Genomic DNA, 22,899 nt, shown 5'->3' with positions numbered 1-22,899 from the left:
TTCTCAGAATATATATCAGCTTAAGCTGACCTTTGACCCAGAAGGGTGCTTGATGCGTGAACGCAGAGCAATCGGACTCGACGCCAAAGATCCGGGGAACAAGATGGATGCCACGCGGCTTTTTCATTTTTATTTTTCCACGATTAACTTTGCTCTTGCAAAATGCGGCTCTTTATGAATGTAACCGCAGCCGGTTGAGCAATAGCACAAGAGCGCCTCAGTGACACACAGTAATAAAGGTAATTTGGAGAGGGTTCACATATTTCTTATCACACAATGACACTATCAGTACTGCACAGAGTGCCTTGAATATTTTTTGTAATCTTGTTAGCAGATAAAGTGGTCGGTTTTCAGGTAGGTACTGTTAAGAAACTGAACAATTTCTGTTAAATATTTCTCTTTGACAACATCCCAGATGAATAATAAATTCATTATCTACTTCAGCTGTCTCATTATGTTGAATTCCTCGTCTCGCTGATGAAGAAAAAAATATGAGTGAAATAAAAATATAAACATAATGTTTGGAGACAGGCTGTCAGAAAACACACACGCCTGTTCTGTATTCAGACAGTGTAAGTGTGTTAAGGCCAGTGTGAAACAAGCCCTCTGGGTGCGTAATCGGCTCATATTATTCATGTATTCCACTGTTTGCTGACAGTGTAAAAAATGTTTTAAAAAATCATGAATCAGTAGGTTACTGATGATCAGCGCTGTAGCAGTAGCTGTTTTACACACTTTGATTGAAACAACTCCCCACTTTCGCCATCCAGAATCCACTTTCATTTCACAAACATCCTCATTAAACAGCAGTTTGTGGCAGCAAAATGCTTCTAATGTTTTTTGTGACAAACGTTCAAGAGGATAATTACTTCAGAAGTATTTGCACCCCTCTGACTTTTCGCAATTCGTCCCAATGCTTTATCAAACATTAGTGTACTCAATCCGGATTAACACTTTATTTGACGATGTGAACATGACATCTGTCATGAACATGAAGGAGTCTTTATGAATGTCTATGACTGTTGTCATGAAGTGTCATTCGGTAAATAGCGACACTTAATGCAAAGTTGCTCTAAAAGTTTCATTAATATTCCATTAACTTTGCATTAAAATGTCATTATTTACAAAATAACGCAAAGCTGGCTCTTTTAATTTAGTTTTAATGCAACTTTTAAAGCAACTTTGCAATAAAAGTGTTATTTACCGAATGACGTGCCATGATAACAGCCATAGACGTTCATAAATACTGTTCATAACAGATGTCATGTCATGTTTATGACTGTCATGTTACTGTTATGCACACTCTGTCAAATAAAGTGTTAATCCGGATAGAGTACATTAAAGTTTGATAAAGCATTGGGACAGATAAATATCGATATAGTCAATTTTCACTTTTTGTACCTTTTTTTTTTTTTGTCAAATATCTATATCCATAGAGTCTATATATACTACATCGTACTAAAAGGTGCGTCAAATCCACGGCGTGCGTCGAGGGTTCTGTTGTTTTTCAAAATTGAACATTCGTAGCAACCGCGTTTCCAGTAGAGATGCTTCCTATGCTTCCCTTCTTATGCTATCTTCGTTTCTATTTATTAAAAGCAACTGTATTCTCGACTGTAACAGGAAGGTCATCATAGCTTTAAAGCTGGCGCTAAACAGGAAGTGAAACTCTCCAGCTTGACTTGTATTTTCCTCTTCGGTTCCCGTCAGTGTCTCCGGGATGCTGAGCAGGCGGGCGGGGCCGTTATTCCTTGCAGTGCAGCCCTGATGTAGCAGGACGACCAGAAGGGACACAGAAGGAGCAGAGGACGGTTCTCACGGTTCAGTTTGCGATATCGTTTTTTTTTTTATCTTTAGCATTCTTCAGATTAAATAGGATACATATGCAGTCTTAACGTCAAAAGCGTCGGCGCCTTCTCATACGGACATCTTGATTTTCTCACATCACTGTGTCGGAGAGCGGAACCGTATTTTTCTGTCGTGTCAGCCTGCTTGGAAGTAGCGCTATTTGTGTGTGTGTGTGTTTTTTTTTAGTGGAACTCTAAATCCCACAGCATGGCGTGGCCCTGCATCAGCCGGGCGTGCTGCATGGCCCGGTTCTGGAACCAGCTGGACAAGGCTGACATTGCGGTGCCTTTGGTTTTCACCAAGTACACGGACGTGTCGGAAATGCAGCACATCCAGCTGCAGCCGTCGCTCCATCCTCCCCAGGCCCGGGTCGCCATAGAAACGCAGCCGTCGCGCGCGGAAACCCGCTTGGCGAATGCGTCGCGCGGGCCGCGCAGGTGCGTCTCCGAGGAGCGCGTGTGCAGCTCGGTGATGCGCGAGGACTTCAAACACTGGAAAGTGAGGCCCGAGCCCAGCTGTAAACCCAGGAGCGAGTACCACGAGCCGGAGACACCGTTTAACACCGAGACCCAGTACCAGAAGGACTTCAAGCCCTGGCCCATCCCGAAGAGGTACGACCACCCCTGGATACCCAAACCCCCACCGAGCGCCGGCGACGACCACCGACCCAGGCACGTGAAAAAGCACGTAGCGCTGGATGCGGAATGCGGCGTGGAGAAAGGCGCCATTGCCGACAAGGTGCAGGAAAAAGACCTGCTGCAGGGGCAGGAGAGGAAAAAGCGGTCCAGTAAGCAGGAGGGGCCGAAAAAGGTTGTCCTGAAGGTGGAGGCAGAAGGCAGGGGGAGGGCTGCGGTGGATGCCCTGAACCGACAGATCAAGGAGGAGATCTCAGCTGGCAGCTCCTATAAGTAAGTTATTACTCCCCGTTTGTTGGTGTGTGTTGATCAAAGTGAGACCGGTCGTCAGGTGCATACAGGTGTTAGGAGGTCATAAAAAATGCCATAAAGTTTATAATTAACTGTATTTATTGTCAGGTAGTTTGATATTTCCGATGTTAACTTTAATCCAATATAGGTGAATCTTTGCTTAGTACTTTCACAGATGTTTACCGTTGGATTGTGAGAATGATGCCATTTTGGCAAAACATACTTTAAACCAGAAGTTTACAAACACTGAATTAAAAATGACTTTCTATCTGAAACTCGTTTTCGGTCAGTTAGAATTTCCTGGATAATTTCTGTTTGATAAATAGCACAAAAAACGAGAGAAATAATATGTCAGGAATTTATTTGTTAATGAAAATTGTTTCCAAGGACGAGCCAGACTCCACAGTTCACTTCCTGACATGTTGGCTGATTTCCTCTGACTTTATGGTCCATAGGAAAGCAGTGTGTGTCAGGTGTGGCATTAAAATACATTCACAGGTTTACACAACCACACGCACATTTATTTTAAGTCGGATTTGATATATACAACATTTTATAACAACTGAAAGTTACAAAGTTGATTATGACTAAATGCCACAGCATTATGAAAAGCACATAATACTGTGTTTTCCGGTATTTTGTGGTGTACCGCCCCTTTAATAAAATAAATCTCTTCCTGTCATTATGGTGGGAGTTGGAAAACAGAAATAATCATTGTTATTCTAACTGACCTAAAACAAGAAAAAAAATTCTCTGATTTCACTTCAGACAGTGACAAAAAAAAGTATATATTTTTATTTATGTAAACACCTGGTTTCAACTGTATATTGTATTTTCTATAAGCCAATATTTGCTTTAATAATAATAACATTATTAATAACAGTATTTTTAAAATAAAAATAGGGAAAACATGAATAAGAACAGAATAAACAATCATTAAGGGAAGTTCACATGTTCTACCAGATGTAGGACTCAGACAAAATCCAGATGAAACACTCCATCATGTAACTTAACAATACATGTTTAAGATGTTCAATAATCTTTACTGCACATCTTGTTTTGGCCCATTACCTGAAATCTGAGTGCTTAAGTTGAACATTTGCTGCTTTCTTTGACAAGATAAACTGGGTGGATTTATTTTTAAGGAAGAAATTGTTGCAGAATTTCTCTGTGCAAGATCAAACAGAAGTCATAAATCTGCCAATCGCTGCACAAACTTGTCCTTTCACGCTGTTTGTGTGTGTGTGTGTGTGTGTGTGTGTGTGTGTGTGTGTGTGTGCGTGCGCGCGTGTGTGTGTGTGTGTGTGTGTGTGTGTGTGTGTGTGTGTGTGTGTGTGTGTGTGTGTGTGTGTGTGGTTGTGTGAGCGCATTAAATGACAATCAGCTTCAGTTTTCACCTCTGAATGCCATTAGGCTGAATGAAACCGGTTGCAGGATGCCGCTAATGTTCAGGTCCTCGAGGCTAATCTCTGTTTTGTTATGCAACGTTCCAGAGAACGATGGGGACGGGTGGAAGGATGAACGTCAAGTCATGCATGTTATTGCTGTGTGCTGCATCTCCCCGCTGCATTTGAAAAGACTGGATTATGTTTATTTAAGCCTGAGCCAGTGCATGATGCTCAGTTGAGTTTTTTTTTCTTTGGCAGGTCTTCATGCTTTGTCTTGCTATAAAAATAGCCAGTGGTATGTATAGGCAGAAAATAATTTGGCTCAGTGCTGCTACTGAGCAGTCTTTGGTGGGAAGTGTGACTCGGTCGGCGTAGGCAAATGGCACCGTGTTAGTGCATCAGCAGAGTCCTCCAGCTGTTTGGTTCCTGTGTTATTTAGCAGTCAGCAGGGAGCAAAGCAGGTTCTCTCCATCAGCGCTGGGTAATAAGACGGCCTGCAGAAGCCAGTCGACTCTGTTTTCGTCTGCCTGCAAAGACAGTAAGGAAGTTACAGAGTATAGAGACAAAAGCAAACGGTTGAAATCATAAAGTATCGTTTTGCAGCTCAAAACATATTGCGTCCATTTTTGTCAGAAGCAATAGAATGTTAAATTGATTTTTAAAAAGTAGCAGACATGCCTTTTTCTCCTTATTTTATACTCTAGCTTGATCATGCAAAATCATGTTTTCTACGTTTTGTTGCCTAAAGTTTCCACCTGATTGTATCTTCGTAAGGTTATTCCTGTGTGGACCACGTGGATTTCTTGTGATCTTGGAGGCTTGGCTCTGTTTTTCAGTCACACTGTAGATAACATCAGTCATCTATTGTTAGGGGGTTTGAACTTTGGATTAACCTGCAATGATATTAATTTTCTATTTGCCTTAACAAGAGAATTATGTATCTCTAAAAAGTAATTCAGTCAGGTTGTTTAATTACATTTTCCTTTGGGATTAATAAAGTACTTTTGAATTGAATTGAGTTGTGTTTTGCAAAGCAGTCTCAGTGGTTAACCTCAGCTGGAAGGTGGGCGGTGAAAGCTGCTGGAGGTCAAGTCAGGAGCAGGACTTTTACTTCGCTGACCTGCGTAATAATCCTGCTCTAGAAGAAGCTAAATGTGGCAAATCAGGACGTAAACAAGCCATCAGTAAAGCACTTAAGTTTGTTTTTTGTTTAGCTTCCTTTGTCTTGTATTGATCTCGTGACAATAGCGTTGGCACCCATTGCTTAAAACCGTTAAAATTGATCCAGTTTTACCTCCATAAACAGTGAGTTGCTGTGCGACGTCGACATTCTTCTTCTGTGCATGCAAGTCACAACCCGTTCACACAGATGTCTGATTGCTATTGCATTTAATTAGTATTATTAATAACCATGTTTTTTTTTTAATGATTTTAGTCAAATCAAAATGGAGTATTAGACTCAATGTGAATAACAGTGAAGAGCTGTGTAATGCCTACTGCTCTCTCAAATGCAACATTGCATTGCAACATTGTATTTGAAAGAGCATTTGTTACAAACCCCAAACAAAATTTGTTTGTAACAAATTGCATTTGTTGAAGTTTGTTGAAGACAGTATGAATGAAAATGAATGATCTTGCAATCTAAGGTTTAATAGAAAAGTCTTATTTCTCTCATATAATTTTCTGGACAGAGCTGTTATTTATTTTGAAAAGATCTTGTCCAAGAAATTGGAGTATCTGGTAATACAGCACAGTTTATTCATGTTTTAAATGTAAAAACAAAAACAAAACAGATGCACTGAAATTTGCAAAGGAGTAAAGGAGACATAGTGGATTTTTTTCTTTGTACTGACATCTCTGCAGGAGTTGTTTTAGTTTTTTAGTGGTGCAGATAATGATTGCTTCATCTCTACAAGTACTTGACACCAGTGTCAAAGTACTTCATGACAACCAGCAGATAAAAACCCACTTGTCTTCCTCGAATGACTCTCTTTTACTCCTGGCTATTTCCTGACTTTCTTTTTGAGAACACATGGTTCTCTAAAACACAAAGGCTCCTTTTTGTACCTGGGAAAAAGCTAAAGGCATCTCTGCTTTTGCTAACCACAGCATTCACCAGGGTGTTTTCTCTGTATTGGTGCAGCATTTTCAACCAGAACTCTTCCATCCAACCTTCACATTTCCAACTCTCTCCATTATGCTTTAAATGTCATTTTTGTGTGACAATAAACGAGGCGAACGCTGCTGTTGCAGCCTTTGTACTTGTTTTCGTTCTGCTACCCACTCTGTTTCAAGACAAAAGCTATTCTTCGTCCTGTCAGCCTCGCGTGCTTTTCTATGTCAGTTTAATAAAAAGCATTTGAAAAGTAAAGCGATTAAACAAGCACTGAGGAAAAAAATGCACCAAAAAACACAAGAGTCTTTCAGGTTCAGTGGGTTCAGAGTTTCTGATATATTTTATAATTTGTGTCACCAATTATTGCTTGACACATTTCTCTGAGCAGTAAAATCTCAGGAGCTTCCTGAATTAGTTTTTACTTTGTCGGGTGAAACATAAAACCATAGAACCTCACAAAGAAAATCAGTTAAACTGCCAATGACCGCTGTCTATGTCACATTTACTAAAGAGCGCTATTAGGTGTAGCTGCATTTACATTGATCCGTTTTCAGGTCTAAACGGTCCCGAGAGTCGACAGACTGTGAACGGAACAATCTCATACTCTGCCACATTTTAGCGGGAGGAAAAGGCTTTGAAAGAAAATTAATTCTGTTCCTCAAAATAAAACCCGCTCGTGTTCTGCTGTTGCCTCGGGTCAGAACATTCTCTGGAAAAAGCTCCTTGTCTTATGTAACTTCTCTAATCTGGATTTGCCGTATCTGCTCACACAGATTTGACAGTGAAATGTATTCCGATTAAATCTGATGCTGAAACTCTTTAACCCTGATGTCAATTCAAATAGAAACTGGCTCAATCCTGCCTGTAGCGTTTCAGTAATTGTGATTTATGAAAATGTTCCCTTTTCGCTGTAGAAGTTGCAAAACCTCAAGCGGTTCTAGAGGTTTTTAGGCGGCACATAGAGAAAGGAGGGAGCTGCTGAGCAGAAACCAGAAGCTGCACCGGCTGACGCAAAAGGAAGGCTGCTGAGAACGAAAGCTGAGGCTGTGTGCAGAGGGAGATTGATGGCCTAGACGACTATGACCGAGGCCGGCCAGCTCTTTATCTCTCACCAGTGTTGGTGTGGAATTAGAGAGAATCACCGAGAGGGAAATTTGTCTTCGCAGTATCAGTGCACAGATTATAGAGCTTCTGAATGAAGCTGCAACTGTCAGACAAATTGTCATGAGGAGAGGCGAAAGGCTGACCTGTAATCAAAACTCAAATACACAAAGAATCCAAGCAAAACTGAACAAGAGGGGAGGAAATATAAAGGCCGGATCTAAGATGAAGTAAACAACGGGGACATAATCAAATGCAAACTCAAACACCTCTCAATTGTGACAGGAATAACATTAAACTGCATGTAACCATGCATATCAAGATGATAAAAGATCTAAATAATAGAGAAATAAAATACACCAGGGTTAAAAATACCACATTGCAGCATATAAAATAAGCAGAAAAGAGAGCTAATAAGCAAAGAGGACAAGCCAAAAGTGTGTGGAATGGACATGCAGGAGTTTTCAACTACAACTTCTGTAGCAATTTTCCACCCTATGAGAGTTCTGTCCGAAGGATTTCACAGAGCAATGAATTTAGTTTTTTTAAAGCTTACAACAGCATGCGCAAATTTTTCTGCACTATTCTGAGACAAGATGCTTCTTATTTTAGCCGCATTGTGCATGTGTAATATTGCTGCTCAGCACAGTTGTTCACTATACATTAAGGCCAAATCTAACTCTGAGATTCCAGACAGTGGTTATATTCAGAAGCACCATGTTACCAAGGTCACCATGGCATAATACACCTAGTTTATCGACTCCTTGAGCTTCACCTCCGTTAGGCACGAGTGTTGTTCCTAGATGACTTGTTTTCATTGATTTGACGGATAAAGTCGTGTTTTCAGACAAACAGTGATTTCCCATGACAACACTTAAGGCAGCATATAGAAGATGAAGAACCACACTCCAATAACCAAGCCCTGGGGAACACCATGAGTGAACACTCCATGTATTGATACAGTGATGTTATAATCATCAAGGTTTAATATGTGTTCTAAACCTTAATCTTTTACTTTAAGTGTGGTGTCTTCACCTTTCTGTGTTGTTTGTCAGATGAGACACCACTGGACTTAAAAAAACCCTTTCATTTCATTTGACAAAAGGTAGAACAACATAGGAAGAAATGAAGTTGACCCATGCAGAGCAGCACCAGCGAATGTCCAGCTGTGGGTTTCAAAATGCATCCAACACATGAGAACAAAATGAGACAAGATTCAAATCTTAATTTCAGGGACACTGCAATTTCCCAATTTTTTGTTTTTGCCATTTTCTCGTAAACATTTGGCCTAAAAGTTTTTTAAAAACACTTAAAGCAGTTCAGCTAATCATTACTGGTAAAATCAAAAGGGTATTGATGTGGGCTGAAATTATTAATCTAATGAATCACGATGAATCGCATATGGAAATAATTGTCAACTAATTTAGTAATTGGTTAATTGTTAACAACTGAATTATTTTTAATGTACTTTCAATTTTATATAACGTAAGCTTAAGTGGTTAAACAAAAAATCAGCAGAAAGTGGCAATTTTTTAATCCAACTAATCATCAGAATAATATAATTGATTCCTAAAATAAGAAAGAACCAGTGGTTGCAGTCCTAGTTCCAAAAAAATGTGATTCTTGAAAATCAGTGCAAACTAGAGAAATGAAGAAGTTGCAGTTCAGAGTTGTAAAATGTTGAAGTGGATAATTTGGTGCAAATCAGATGTGAAACTTATTTTAATGGAGAGCAGTGCATGTGAACTCCCAGGTAATTCTGCCTCTGCCCAGGCTTACTTGGCAGCCTGGTTATAATCTGAAAAGTTCAGACAATTTCATGCTTCTACCCTATCACCCCTCAGCAACATTCAATCAGGGCAACAAATCCAAGCTCTTAGATTATTACCAAGATGCCTCATTTAGATACAGGTGACCGCCAGAGAATGTCTCATGTTGGCTCAGGTAATCTAAAATATCCCAAAGGGCTGTGCCTTCTTGCACCATTTAATTCTTGCTGTGATGTATTGGCAAGTTTGAAATGCATGAGGGTTACTTCATGTCTCCACAAAACTTCTGATTATCGTCCCGATCCATTTCTCTAGAACGGCTTCAAAATGGGGGAGTGATAGAATTTAAGTAGCACTTTTCTGGCCATACTGGACACACACAATCATACACCTTTACACAGATTGGTAAGTTTTGTACTCAAACCCAAGTTAGTTCTCTGGATCCTCCTCATAATCACTTTTACATTTAGACCAGTTCTGTGGTTTGCGATGTGTGTAGACGACTTTGTACCACATGAGCTCAGGACTGGACCCTGACCCGGCTGTCCCTCCATGAGTGCCACTGTTCGGTCAGACAGATAAGGTCTTTCTCTGAGCATCCATTCTCTATGACAGGAGGTCAGCAGGGTCAGCTCTCCAAAGCAGGTTTAGCCACACGGCACAGAATATCGGGGAGGAAGATTACACAGACTTTCTGTGGAAACCTCCATAGTAAGAATGTGAAAATAAGAGTCGAACTAAAACGGAAATAATCCCTGAAGTTTTCTGACTATTTATTACTCACTTCTAGTGCATGACTTGTTTCAGATAAAATCCATATTCTTTGATTTTTCTCTAAAATTGCATTCATTTTATTTCAGAAATTTGACTTTTCCCTCAGTCAAATAAAGGCAGTTGATACAAGAAAGTCACAACACATTAAACATTCAATGCCATGATTTGTAGTTTCAGTCAGAGAAACTATAAGTGTTACTATAAATATTTGCCTGCTTCAGCACGTCAGAATCAAAGAATTGGGTCACCAGCAGAACCCTGTAGAACTGGACTGAAGGCTCAGGAGACAATTTAAACCGTTTGATCAGCTGCATAAGATTAGGACACATCTAAAGGTTACAGGACTCTGTCCCTGGAGTGCTGTAAAGTTTAAAGCACTGTTTTTGTTTTTTGTTTTTTTAGCTTCAATAGTTCTAATTCATGCACAATTGGAAGATATTTGTCAGCATGACAAATTAATAAACTTAATATATTTAATTGGATAAACTTAATTTGATTACTTGCAACAAATTAACTGTTTTTTATTTTTCAGTGCACCACTAAACAGCTTCTTGCAGCTCTGTGCTTCTTTTGACATATTTTAAAACGTGCTTCTGAAATTAGCATAACTTTGCATCTCCTTCACTCAGTAACTGCAGTCCATGTTGAAGGGTGTTGTTTTTAGGTGGGACCTGGTAAGCGCTCATCTACGATGCGTTCACTGGTCAGGAAAATAAATATCCTATTTTTGAATTTCAGTCAGGGCCGATCAAGAGGAAAATCAGCCAACTGATAGACTGCCCTTCAAATCAATATTTTTCCAAAACATTATCAATGAAGACAAAACTGCTGCTGTTTAGCGGAAAGTTTCAGCCCACAATGTGACGGTGAACGCAAAGTTTTTAATCTTAGTACCAAGAACCTCCTGATCTGAGAGACACAGGCTGTATTGTTGCGCAGTCATATGTCGATGAATAGAAGTGATGTTGCAGCGCAGACCGGTGTTTCACACTGTGAACCCTGTCTGTTCTCACAATCTGCCCCTCTTTCTCTAACACATGCATACTCTGGTGTCATGTGGGACGTGCCGTACTCCTGGCGGCGATGGCGGTTGTATAACGTTTCTCTGCGTCGAGGCGTCTTGGCCCGCTGCGGCCTCAGAGACGGACTTCAGTCCTGTTACATAATGCAGGATTCTCACCTCTGTTATTCCTGCACTCAGCAGCCAAGGCATTGTTGCTGTTAGCAGCCTGTGTGCTGCAGAGGGGACGCTTTATCAAGCAGCGAGGGACCATACGTTATGAGCTGACTTTATTTTTAGAGTAATGAGATGAAAAGGTCACGGTAGATGTGTTATCGGGTTTTTTTCCTTCTAGTTTTAAGACTTTATTTTCTTTGTTTACTTCCTGTTTGCCCTGTTCTACTGCGGCGAAAAATACGGATTAACAACTCGTTTTTTTTACTCCTTAAATGAACATTTATATCTCTTGGAGTATTATAATAAAAACCACACTGTAAATTTCAACAGCTGGGTTAGTTTTCTGGGTTAGAGGTCACTTCTGCAGCAAAAAGTTTCAGTTTTAAAAGTTTTGTTCTTCCACTGATTTTTGCTTTTTGATTTCTCACTGACAGAATAGTTTTCCTCGCTCCGTAGCAGCTTCCCCACCGAAGAGTTTTGTTCTGAAAGGGATTTATTAGCAGTGGAATATAAAATATTTTATGCTCGGCTTTTTCTGTATCCAACAGTTGTTTGTGTAAAAAACATTGTTAATAACAGGGGCTCTTGTCCACATACACCTCAGAAAGCACATAGTAGGTTACTATGACTGCGTATTAGAGGCATTGCACATAGAAAAGAAAAAAAAGGAGCAAATTTCTATGAAAAACAAGCAAGAAAATTTTTGAGCTACAAAAGTTGAAAATTTGCTAGAAAAATACTCAGAAATTTTGAGATTAACCTCAGAAATATTCTAGAAAAAAACATGCTTTTTCTAAAAAAGAATTCTGAACTTTGTGGCAGAAATGTTCTCCTCTTTTCTGCCTACTATAACCAAACAAACAAACAAAGCCTCGATTTGGTTTCGTAATACCTTTTCGTTGTTTTCTCCTGACAGAACCGAGTTCAAGGCGTACAAAGACGTGAAGCCAGTGAAGATGATTCGGGCCAAGTCTCAGTACCTGCCTCCAGATGAAAAGACGAGCTTAGAGACCAGCTACAGCGCCAACTTCAAGGCGCTGGCTCCGCTGCAGCCCACGGACAACAAGGCCCAGGAGAGGAGGAGGATACGCAGTTTGTACAGCGAGCCTTACATCGACCCCAGCAAACAGGTGAGAACAAACTCACCTGACTGCGTAGCGTAGTTCTGAATCAGCAAGAGTGATTTCCAGTGAGACGCTTGCCTGTCTCACCTTCACATTTTGCTCGTTTCCTTGTGGATCTGTGCAAATAAAGAACTACGGTAACTTACATCAGAGCTGGAAAGGAAAACCTCTCCGCTATGCAGTGTTTTAAAAAGCATTCTTATTTTTCACGTTTTTATGTTTGTCGCTGAAAGACATGAATGAATCACATGATGCATTAAAATGAGTTTGGTTTCCCTTCTGGGGTTTAATAGTTTTTGAAGGGCAATTTGGTTTACAGACATCATAATCTGTTTTATTTATGGTTTTGGTTGTGTGTGCTTTTTATTCCCCTTTTATTTATTGCTTTTAGTTGTTGGTTTTTTTTATATTTCAGTTTTTTGCAAAATTCTAGTTTATTGGTCTTTGAGAGAGCTGAATGTTATTATTATGCCATTATCAATAAATCACTTGAAAATAGTCTCAAAACAACAATATAATTGTTAATCGCAGTTATTACTAGGACAATTTATCATCCAGCAAATTTTGTCATGGGAACAAATTCATTTAGACTCACACATTTTGCTACGTTGCAACCACAAACTTCACTTTATCTTGTTGGAGTTTTCTGGAAGATCGACATAATCAAATAGAAAACGTGTGGCTACCAGCATGTTTTTTTTTTATTACAAACAAAAAATCTGAAAAGTTTGGCGTGCATATGCTACTACTCTATAACATAAAAGCCCAATAAAATGACGTTTGCGGTTGGAACGTGATGAAATGAAACCATTCGAAAGCTGCCCATGCATTTGTAGGGCACTGAATAGACTTGTGTTGAAACGTTTCTAATAATAATAATCAAACATGGGGCCTATTTCAGCTCAGGAATCACCTGTTTGCTGTCTGACATCCTTAGGTTGACAGGTATAGTGTCCCGCGCTCTAAACCTAAAAAGTCTGGAGCTGCCGCAGCCGCAGGCCAGGGTAAACCGGTGAGGAAAGCCAGAGATAAGCAGAGCGCCGCGCTGAAGGGCTCCAAGAAGACGACCTCGGAGAACCAGCCCGAGAACCGGCCGGCGGTTGGGGACAAGGAGAAAAGTAAAGAGATCAACAACAAACTGGCTGAGGCAAAAGAGTAAAAATCATTTAGCACTACTTCTCCCTTTTTTTTTTCCTTTTTTTTTTTTTGTGGGACACAAACCCAGAGGCTGCAAAATTGGTTCCAAGTTCTTGTCTTTGTTTTCGTCCTTCTCTAGCTGCTTCCTTCTTCTTCTTCTCCTTCTCTGTCCTCTCACTACCTCCTGGCTACATTTCTACTCCAGTAACATGTCAGGGTGTGAACATGACATACCATTGCTCTTCCTGTCTCACTCTGTACTAGATCGCTATAGTAACGAGTGGGCGGAAGCATCCTCTTTCCTGTCTCCGCCATTTGATGCCACCCACCTCCCCCCTCTCCGCTCGCCTCCATCTCCAGGTTGCCATGGCTACTCGGCTGCCCGGCCAACCAATGGATGACTTTTGTTGCATGGGCCCATTTACAAGCACGTCTGAAGGGTTGGCTTTGATCAGCTGAGCAGATTGCTTTGTAGAGTTTATCAAGGATTTATTTATATATTTTTTCCTTTCTTTTTGTTTTTTTGAGGGAGGAGGGCTTGAAGAAAAAGTGACTCATATTGGCTCTTTTGGAAAAAAACACTTTTTTTTTTTGATGATGCAAACTGGAAAATCTTTGATAAATGTCCAGCTTGGTTATTCATGATGTGTGTGTGTGATCCACAGCTTGTTCTGTACTCGCTCTGTTTGCCTTTATGTCACTGTCTCTGAAAGTGTGTTTGGCAGTATCACCATCTCTGCTTTGGTAAATGTGAAAAAAAAATGTCATTTTCTGATCGAAAATGTCTTTAATTCATCTGCAGATCCTGTTTTCCCATTCAACATCTGCTCCTTTCATGTGAGCCTCATTCATACCGCGGTGCTCTGGGACACCCAGTTTGTCCTGAAAGCAACGGTTAGGTTACATTAAACCGATTATGCATTAAGGCCTAGTCTGTCAGAGAACAGAGGAGGATTCCCTATGAATTACATAATGATATAATGCAGGCGTAACCCTTTTAAACCGCAGTACTATCATTTCTCATAATAAGATTTAGGGAGAGAGGCACTCAGAGGAGCTGGGAACTGTTCGTGTTTGTTTACTGTGTGTCTGTCGCACAACGCTCACAGCTTTCAGCCCGACTGCTCATAACTCAGTGGAATCACCTCCGACACTCTTTATTAGCAAGGCTCCTCCGTCTGAGAAGCCACAGTGATGCGACTGTGTGAATGCAGAGACACACGCCTCCCTGTACGGCCTCTTTTGTTATGCACTGATGTTATTTCACTGGCTTGGGACGACAAGAAACGGATCATAATTCAGCTTTTAGGTTATTCATACCCAGATGCACAGTGACAAAGATGTCAGTGTTTAATCTACTTCAGATATTAGGGATAGAAAGTTGTTGTTTTGTTGGTTTTAAATGCTAATTATGAAAACAAACACCGCTAGTAAAAAAAAAAACTTGGACTTTCTACACCACAGCATTATTTATTTTTACTTTGTCCTTAGAGCTCTTTTCAAAATAGTCAGCGAAGATAGTCTGATTTATTTTCCAAACCATTTATTATGGTGGGACTCAATTAAAGTTTCTAATTGAGTTAATTGCAGGGTCTGTAATTAATTAACTGCAATTACTCCCATTTTAATCAAAACCTAAATATCAAGAAAGCAAGCAACATTATTAATTAAAAAATGTTATTTTCTGAATAAATAGAGGTCAACAACAAAGATATTGTTTTTAATCTATTTCTTGTGTGTCAGATTTACTGGCATGCCAGAAACAAATGAGTACAAAGGTTCCTGTCGCAATTTTTGTATGTAAAATTAGATTATTGGTGTTAAAATCGATATCATTAACTAACTAAAGTAACAGATTAAAGTCCAGGAGCTAATCAAAACTGCTACTATTTTTGCTAATACTAAAATGTGCTTTATTTATTTTTTTTATTATTCAGCAGCCTTCACAATATGTTGGATTAAAGTTAGTATTAGAGATGCTGGTGAGCGTAATCAGATAGTTTTTAACAGTGACACAAAGTCCAGCTTACTTCTGCTTAATAAGCACACCATGCTAAATGCTAACAGGTCACATAGACAAGAAATGTTTGGTTTGGGCTCTGTTACTGAGTAAAATAAAACACTTGGCTGGCTCTTTCCAGTTACACTGGTGTGTTAAAAATGACATTAGGGGAGAACTGAGATGTACCAAGTTTTGCAAAAGAAAGCCGTAATTTTTATGACATATCATCTAGACAGAGAGATCAAGAGTTTCAGCAGATAACAGGAAGGCTTGTTGGAGCTCAGCACAGTTGCTCTGTTTTCCTGCTGCTGGATTTGGAAATGGCAGCCTTTCAGAAACCTGAGACAACCATCCACATCCTGTAGAATATAATGCAGCTTTAGCTATGCTAGCCTCACTCTCTGTGCCGATCGCTAAAGACAGAACAAATTGTAAAATCCTCAATCATTTTCATCTTGTTCTTAGCTAATGGTAAAAGCCTGATGTACAGGAACTGCTCTTTCACACAGCAGCGATGCTCCTGGTGTAAATAATTAATGACTGCCAGAGGGCTAGAAAAATACATTAATAATGGTATTCTTTTATCCTCTTATATTGTATTTTTAAGAGAAAATCAGCATCGGCACATCTGAGATCTACAAACACAGAAGGTTGAGCATTTATGGAAGCCTGTTTCTGCCACAAAAGGAAAAATAAAAGCCCATAAATATGGATGTAAAATTGTTTTTGACTGAAAGTAGAAATGACCTTCAAAGTCAGAATTAACTTTCTATCTCATTATTAGTTTTATAACTAAAACTTTCTATCTCATGATTATGACTTTGAAAGTAGAAATTATGACTTCCTACCTTATAATTAGGACTTTTATTCCCAAAAGTATGATTTTAAATCTTGTAGTTATGACTTTCTGTTGGACTTACTTTCATTCATGGCACAAATGGACTACCATAAACATTTGTCCAAAGAACTGATCGGCGCAAAACTTTATCAGTGTTAGAATCTGTGCTGTAGCCTGACACTCAAACTAACTAAGTAATTGCTTTATTTTAACTTAGTTATCATTTCTATACCTGTTCTTATTCATGGTACAATCACAAATTGTGTCTTCTTGCAACTGAGTTACACAGCTGATAAAATAAATTATAAATGTCTTGATAACGGATGGATGTTTCTAAGCTCAGACTGTAAAAAAAAAAAGTCAAACAATCCCAGACGTCTTTGTCAGGATACAACACTGCATCCCGTTCTTGGGTCCATCAGAGCCGTAAAGCCTCGTTCTCTGTGTCGCGCCGCCGCCGTTTTGTCTGCAGCTCAACATCTCCTTCATTCAGAATGACTGAAAGTTGTGACTCCTCGCTCCGTCTCCTCGGCAACCATCACCACCGCACACATTCAAGCTGAACACCAACCCCATCTGGGACATGGGCCTGACTCATTAGCATTTTGCAGCCTTTGATTGGTGTTTAAGGAGGGTGGAAGGGGGGCGGGGGGACAACGGGGTGGTGGGGGTGGGCACCTTGTCTTGTAAATGTAAATTATTACACCACACACTTGGTGCTATCTATATGTATTTATTAGACAAAAATAAGGATAGAAAGTATGCTAAAGAAAGCTATGTCTTGGACAAAAAAAAAAAAAAACTGTGACGTGCTTGTGTTTTATCTGCTTGGTCTTATTTAATGAAACATTCTAAATAAATGCAAAAAAAAACAACAAAAAAAGCAGAAAAAGCAGTGTGTTCTTTGCTTCTTTTCGTTCAGAGGAATGGTTAAAGGTTAGTTGGTTGCAGGTGTCTGTCAGCGTTTCCCCTGTCCCAGTCTGTGTCTGTGTGACAGACGACATTGTATCGGCTCTATCCACATGGAAGAGAACGTAGCTCTCACCCCCCCACCCCCCTCACCTTTGACCCCTCCGCTACGCTTAGCACTAAGAGTCTGGCATGAGCCGAAGCTGCTGCTTCTTCTTCTTTTTTCCGACACGCGCATGTTTCTCTGATGTGTGGGGACTGAAGAATATATTATTCTTGCATCACTTTCCAATATATTCCAAGAACTCATCGGGTTTACGGAGCGACATGCGCGTGAGAAAAGAAGACGCTCATTCCAGAATAAACATGCCATGTGCTTCAAACAGCCAAAAACACAGATGTGTGATAGACTTACCTCTCTCCTACATGTCATTTCTAACTATTATTATTATTTTTACTATTATTAGATGATGCTGTGTCCAGTTTGTTCTGTGCTAATGAGTGACATTCTGATTCATTTGAAGGGTTGTGCTAAAACAGTACCACTACATACAACTCTGCCAGCCAATCCGAGATATTGGCTGGGTGCAGACCCTAAAGCAACACCTGTGGGGCTGTGCGCTACCCGATCCCAGGTAAACCCAACGCCAGGAGCAAACGACAGCCAAACGCAGCCAGAAAACGCCTCTCATTCTCATTCATACCTGCTCATGGAGTCGTGATCCGCTTTTGTTTTGTTTGTTTTCTTCGATTACAGTGGCACAGTTTTCAGATTTTTTTTTCCTTCTTCTTTATTACTATTATTATTGTTGCTATTCAGACCAAATCACCACATTGTCTTTGCTCGACTCCCCTCCGTGTTTCTCTTCCATATGGACGCTAGAGTGGGAGGGGAGAGTGAGATGGAGGCCGTGTCTCACATCCCGCCCGCGGCTTCCCTTAAGGAGGCTTGAGGTGTAGTCCAGCCATCTCCAACCATTCCTGAACCAGCTGCTGTAATGCATCCGGCCTCCATGGTTTCTGGAAACTGCATGACTGGATCTGTTTCATTTTAAGAAGCAGCCGGCTCATGTAGTGCCTTGCGAAAGTAATTCTGTCCCCACAGCCCGCAAACTTCAGCGCATTTTTTTGGGATTCTTTGCGATAAACCAACACCAAGTGGCACGTGGCTGCGAAGTGGGAAATGCAACACGGTTTTCAACTTACTTGACGTATAATCTGAAAAGTGTGCTGATCTTCCCTTAATTCAACTATGTGAAAGTAACTTCTGCAGATAAACACTGAATTTACAGTAAACATGTTTAATGTCTTTAAATCGGACGTTCCTCAGAGAACATTAGAGACCAAACAACAGCAACAACCCCGACACACAGCATGAGTTACAATAGACTGAGTTAGCTTAAAACCAGGGTAGTGGTGGGGTTTTTTTTTTACTCAATCGAATAAATATTTTGTCTGTACTCAGGAATTAAAACAAGATTTAGGTCAGTCTTCATTTGAAAACACTGGCTGTATTTAGTCAAGTTTTAATATAGCAGTAAGAAGCAGATTTGGGTAAACAGAGGTAGTGCATAGGTCCATTAGCAGTAGTAGTGGTTACCATGACAACAGAAGGAAACCAGAAAGGTTGGCAAAGACCATCTAAAAGTTTTATAAGTAGATTTTAACTTAAAAAACCAAAGTTTTGTCCTAATTTATTTCTTGAGCACCCTTGGTTTAAAGCATATTCACGACTTAAACTGACCCAGTCAAAGTCCAAAGCTACATTTTTTTTTTAATTATTTATAATTTGGCAGTCGCAGATAGATGCTCTCTGTCGAATGTAGCTGAACTTGAGCTATCTTGAAAACGAGCGCTAGAATAAAAATCTGTGTAAACCGTGTATCATTTTCCATCCGCTTTTACGCACAACTTCAGTGTTGGTGTCGCACACAGAATCCTGATGTAAAAAAAACAACAAAAAAAACATGAAGTTTGAAACATGGCAGTGTCAACCAGCCAATGCGGGTGTCAACACGTTTGCAAGGTAATGCATGAGGCGGGTCTCTCATGTGCTCAGCTCACATGATGAATGAACTCTCTCTCCCGTTTGGCCAAAAAGTGAAAGTTTCATTTTTCTTCTGCACTTTTTTTTACCCTCGTTTGCATTCGAATGTGTTTTCTGACGCATGCCGCCACTGTTTTCTGTTGGACCTGCAATCTGAGTTTCGCTAGGCCTCGCCCTCTGTCTTGAACAAGTGCTGAGCATGGAAATAAGACGGAGGGTGAGTGTGAATGGAATGAGGGAAGCAGCGCCTCCTCGGAAAGACACATTTCAGAGGAAAGTGTAAGTGCATGCTAACGATCTAATCGTTCCTTCTGATTTGTTTTAAGTGAGATTTTCTTTTTCTTGTTTGTTTTTTTCCATTGTCGCACTGCATTTTTTTTTTAGCGACCGTGAGACCCTCATTCGCTCAAACGACAGCTTGGAAAGCGATTGGATGAAACAGCAGATTGAAATCTGAGTATCTGTCAGTTTTTAAAGGAATAAATTGAGATGTTTTTTTTTTTGACATTTGTTTTTTTTTTCTTTTTTTAAAAAATCCCATTGTTAGCTTTATTTCCCAGTAATGAGCGGTCTCAGGGTGCTTAGCTCAACACGACGACTTTGTGTTTTTGTCCAACGTAAATCCCTTATCCTCTGTCTCTTTTTGTCTCTGTCTGGTATCTTAAAAAAAAAAAAAATGTGCTGCCTCCTAGAGATTCTAAAGACGAGGTTCTCCGACCCAGTCATCATCATTCCCAGGGTGCTGCTGGAGGAGGAACACAGCCACTGCTGGAGGGAGGCGAGCCTCGGAGGAGCGGCGGCGGCGTTCGCTTTGCCCTAGACGTGACCCAGACCGAGTAGTTCGGCTCCCGCGGACAGAGGCGGACTGGACCGTCGCTCTGCTGTGTATATATCTAGAGTTTGAAGTTGGATTAGTGCAGGAGGCAAACCCAACAACAAGAGTCACAAAAGAAAAAAAAAGAAAAACTCTCCACCCTGCTGGAGGATAAGCGGCTCGTTGGAGAAGCGTTGGCGCATGTTCGATCGCGGCCTCCGGATCCGACGTCCTCGGCCTTTTTGACCCCCGTGGCATTACGACACAAGGTGCTACATCATTTTTTGGTCTCATCCATCCTGTCTGAAGAGCACACGTCAGCATTGTTAGTAGTCACGTCACACCGAGAAGTGCTTAATAATCCCACACACAAAAAAAAAAAAACTGTACCACATCGATCACTTTTAGTCGGAATAAATCAGTTAAACTTGCCTTCATGTAGTGAGGCTGTTGTTCTTTTTTTTTTTTATCGTTTTGAGGCTGAGAACAGGAAAAGCGTCGCAGAGGGAACGGCTCACAGCCACCGTAGAGATTTTAGTGGCTTTTTCAAAATAACATCAAAGTTTTTAAGTTTTGTACGACAGAAGCCCGTTAGTGAATAAGCTGACAGAAAGCCTGCAAAAATCAGAGCTCGTCTTCTTTTCGTCAATTTTCCATGTTACATAGATTTTTACAAAATGACTTTTTCACTGATGCTTTTATTTCCCCTTAGACGAGCCCCCATCATATCCTGTTTAAAACATGATTTTCCTACATGTTTTTCACTTAGAGGCTCGTTTTGCAGAACAGAACGAGGACAGATTGAATCCTGAGGGGTGTCAGTGCGTTAATCGGCATGCAGAATGGGAACAGGTGATTGGACAGCAGACGTCACGGTGATGCAAGGAATAACATGAATATTACCTCTGGCTTGGGGACACTTTTACGTAAACTGCTCAGTGCATTTAATCTGGGAGGAAAACGTTAATTACCGCTGCCAAAACCCGAGGTGCATCTCTGAATCAGAAGTCAACCTGACTTACTTCTCGGTGCTTCTGGCCCCTTTAGAATAGTCCTGCAAAGGTCACAGGCTGACCCGGTGTATGCACACACAGAGAAGCTGAGCTCCCTGTCTGGGTCGGGCTTCATCACGGCTTCCTCTGATGGAGCAGATTGCTGTGTTGTGCTCTTGTCTCTGATGAACACTTGGGGACGGGGTGGAGCTCCATGTGTCATTTTTAATCAGCCAGTCAGCCATCCTCATGATGAGACTCATTTATAATTCATAACCCCAAAGCTAAGGTTTGAAATTGCCACGTTGTTGCTATTGTTATGACTCCACAACGTGAAGACGAGTCTCTCTTCCCTCTTTATTTGGGATGAGAAATGCAGCAACCTGCAGCATTTTCTTTGATATTTCTGTTTAATAAAAACACACACACACATAGGTACAGCACTTATGCTTCAATGCAATGCCAGTTGTAGGGTTTCATCACTTTTTGTTTAATTTAAAGCTAATGTCGCTATCGCAACTCTTTGATTTGTTTCAGTGCCTAGAAAAAGCTTTGAAACCTGAAAGTGAGGCAGAAATCCATATTTGGCACAAAGTTTACAGCCTTGACATGTTGCTACATTGAAAGCATATTCATCGTTTAGCATTTATTAAATTAAACAAAGCAGCATCTCTGGTCTTTAGATCAGTGGTCCCCAACCTTTTTATTACCGTGGACCGGTCAAGACTTGGAAATTTTGCGACTCTGGTCGCTACGGTAACATTTACATATCCCGTCAAAATAAGATACAGATGCGCTACAAAAACAAACATTTTACTTTCGTGAAAATTGTAACTCACAATAATGACTAACGGGAGCACTGAGCTTGTTTCTCTGCAACGAGACGGTCCCATCTGTGAGTGATGAGAGACAATGACACCCGAAGTGTTGCTTATATCCACAGCGTACTTGGTCTCTACGTGGTGAAGCAGCTTGAAGCTTCATTGCCTCATTAGCAGCCGGTCGCCGCATGTTACGCAGAGCGGGGTTGAAACGTGGGACTCACCTACCGGTCCGGGATAAGTCCATTCTTCTGTCTCTTCTCTGGGCCTTTTCTCCTTTGCAAAGAAACTTTCCAAAGACACCTGATCTGTTTCTTACTCATTTTGCTGCTTGTGGGCTCAGTGTTGGTGCGCAAGTAACCGAGAGAATCCGGTTAAAGGATTTTCAAAATAAAAGATCCTCCAGACTCAAATAATACATAAAACGGAAATATTGAATTATTTCTTCCGCGGCCCGGTGCCAATTGGTCCATGGACCGGTATCGGTCCACGGACCGGGGGTTGGGGACCACTGGTCTAGATTATACAATATGTTTCTTTTCAATGACATTGGCAGTAAGGATTCAGAGGAATATTTATATCTTTATAGTATATTTAATATATTAATATTCAATATCTTATGTTAGAAAGTAAAATAATGTTCTGTTTTATTTGCATTTGAGATCATGGCATCAAGAGATACACTGGAATCAGGCTGATTAGATCATTTTAGTAAACATTACTACAGATAAGTGACTCCTGACAGATTTACACTGAAGCCTTTGAGTTGGAGTTGAGTTGTAAAGGTTTCAACCTGGTGCGAATAGGTAACTTGAGGGAACCCAAAGCTAAGATAAGATGGTGAAGCCAAAACAAATGGTGGGTGATGACGATTTTTACAACTTGAACTGATATGAATTTGGTTAATGTTCTGTTTAAAATCCTAAACTGTATTCGGATTTTATCACATTAAGTAGATGGGTGATTTGCCTCCAGTTGTTTCACATTCAGTCTGAACCCAGCCTACTTTAGCTTACTGATGCTACTTTAGCTTACTGATGCTACTTTAGCTTACCGATGCTACTTTAGCTTACCGATGCTACTTTAGCTTACCGATGCTACTTCAGCTTACCCATG

At 40.5% G+C, this 22,899-nt stretch overlaps 1 protein-coding gene across 6 annotated transcripts; it reads left to right on the top strand.

The window, feature by feature from the left end:
- The first annotated feature begins 1,472 nt into the window (after positions 1 to 1,472).
- Positions 1,473 to 20,402, top strand: map6a (microtubule-associated protein 6a). Of its 6 annotated transcripts, XM_008428237.3 has the most exons (5): positions 1,473 to 2,756; positions 12,016 to 12,229; positions 13,161 to 13,378; positions 17,634 to 17,744; positions 19,849 to 20,402. In XM_008428237.3, the coding sequence occupies exons 1-5, from the start codon at positions 2,056 to 2,058 to the stop codon at positions 19,994 to 19,996; spliced, it is 1,392 nt and encodes a 463-aa protein (XP_008426459.1). In that variant the 5' UTR covers positions 1,473 to 2,055; the 3' UTR covers positions 19,997 to 20,402. The 6 variants fall into 6 exon arrangements, with proteins under 6 accessions (XP_008426459.1, XP_008426462.1, XP_008426463.1 ...); XM_008428240.3 differs by lacking the exons at positions 17,634 to 17,744; positions 19,849 to 20,402 and adding an exon at positions 13,625 to 17,095 and having other exon boundaries at positions 1,474 to 2,756; positions 13,161 to 13,341; XM_008428241.3 differs by lacking the exon at positions 17,634 to 17,744 and having other exon boundaries at positions 1,478 to 2,756; positions 13,161 to 13,341.
- Positions 20,403 to 22,899: the final 2,497 nt, after the last annotated feature.

The sequence above is a fragment of the Poecilia reticulata genome, chromosome 14 (genome assembly GCF_904066995.2).
Source record: "Poecilia reticulata chromosome 14, P_reticulata-male-v2, whole genome shotgun sequence".
Classification (NCBI taxonomy): domain Eukaryota; kingdom Metazoa; phylum Chordata; class Actinopteri; order Cyprinodontiformes; family Poeciliidae; genus Poecilia; species Poecilia reticulata.
The sequence above is the reverse complement of the archived record's forward strand: the minus strand, read 5'-3'. Positions and strand labels throughout refer to the sequence as shown.

Bases quoted from the DNA above. Each gene is read 5' to 3' on its own strand.
- map6a (XM_008428237.3), top strand. From the start codon at position 2,056: ATGGCGTGGCCCTGCATCAGCCGGGCGTGCTGCATGGCCCGGTTCTGG. The intron at 12,230-13,160 runs GTGAGAACAAAC...TGACATCCTTAG, and splicing joins ACATCGACCCCAGCAAACAG to GTTGACAGGTATAGTGTCCC. The intron at 17,745-19,848 runs GTAAACCCAACG...GCTGCCTCCTAG, and splicing joins TGTGCGCTACCCGATCCCAG to AGATTCTAAAGACGAGGTTC.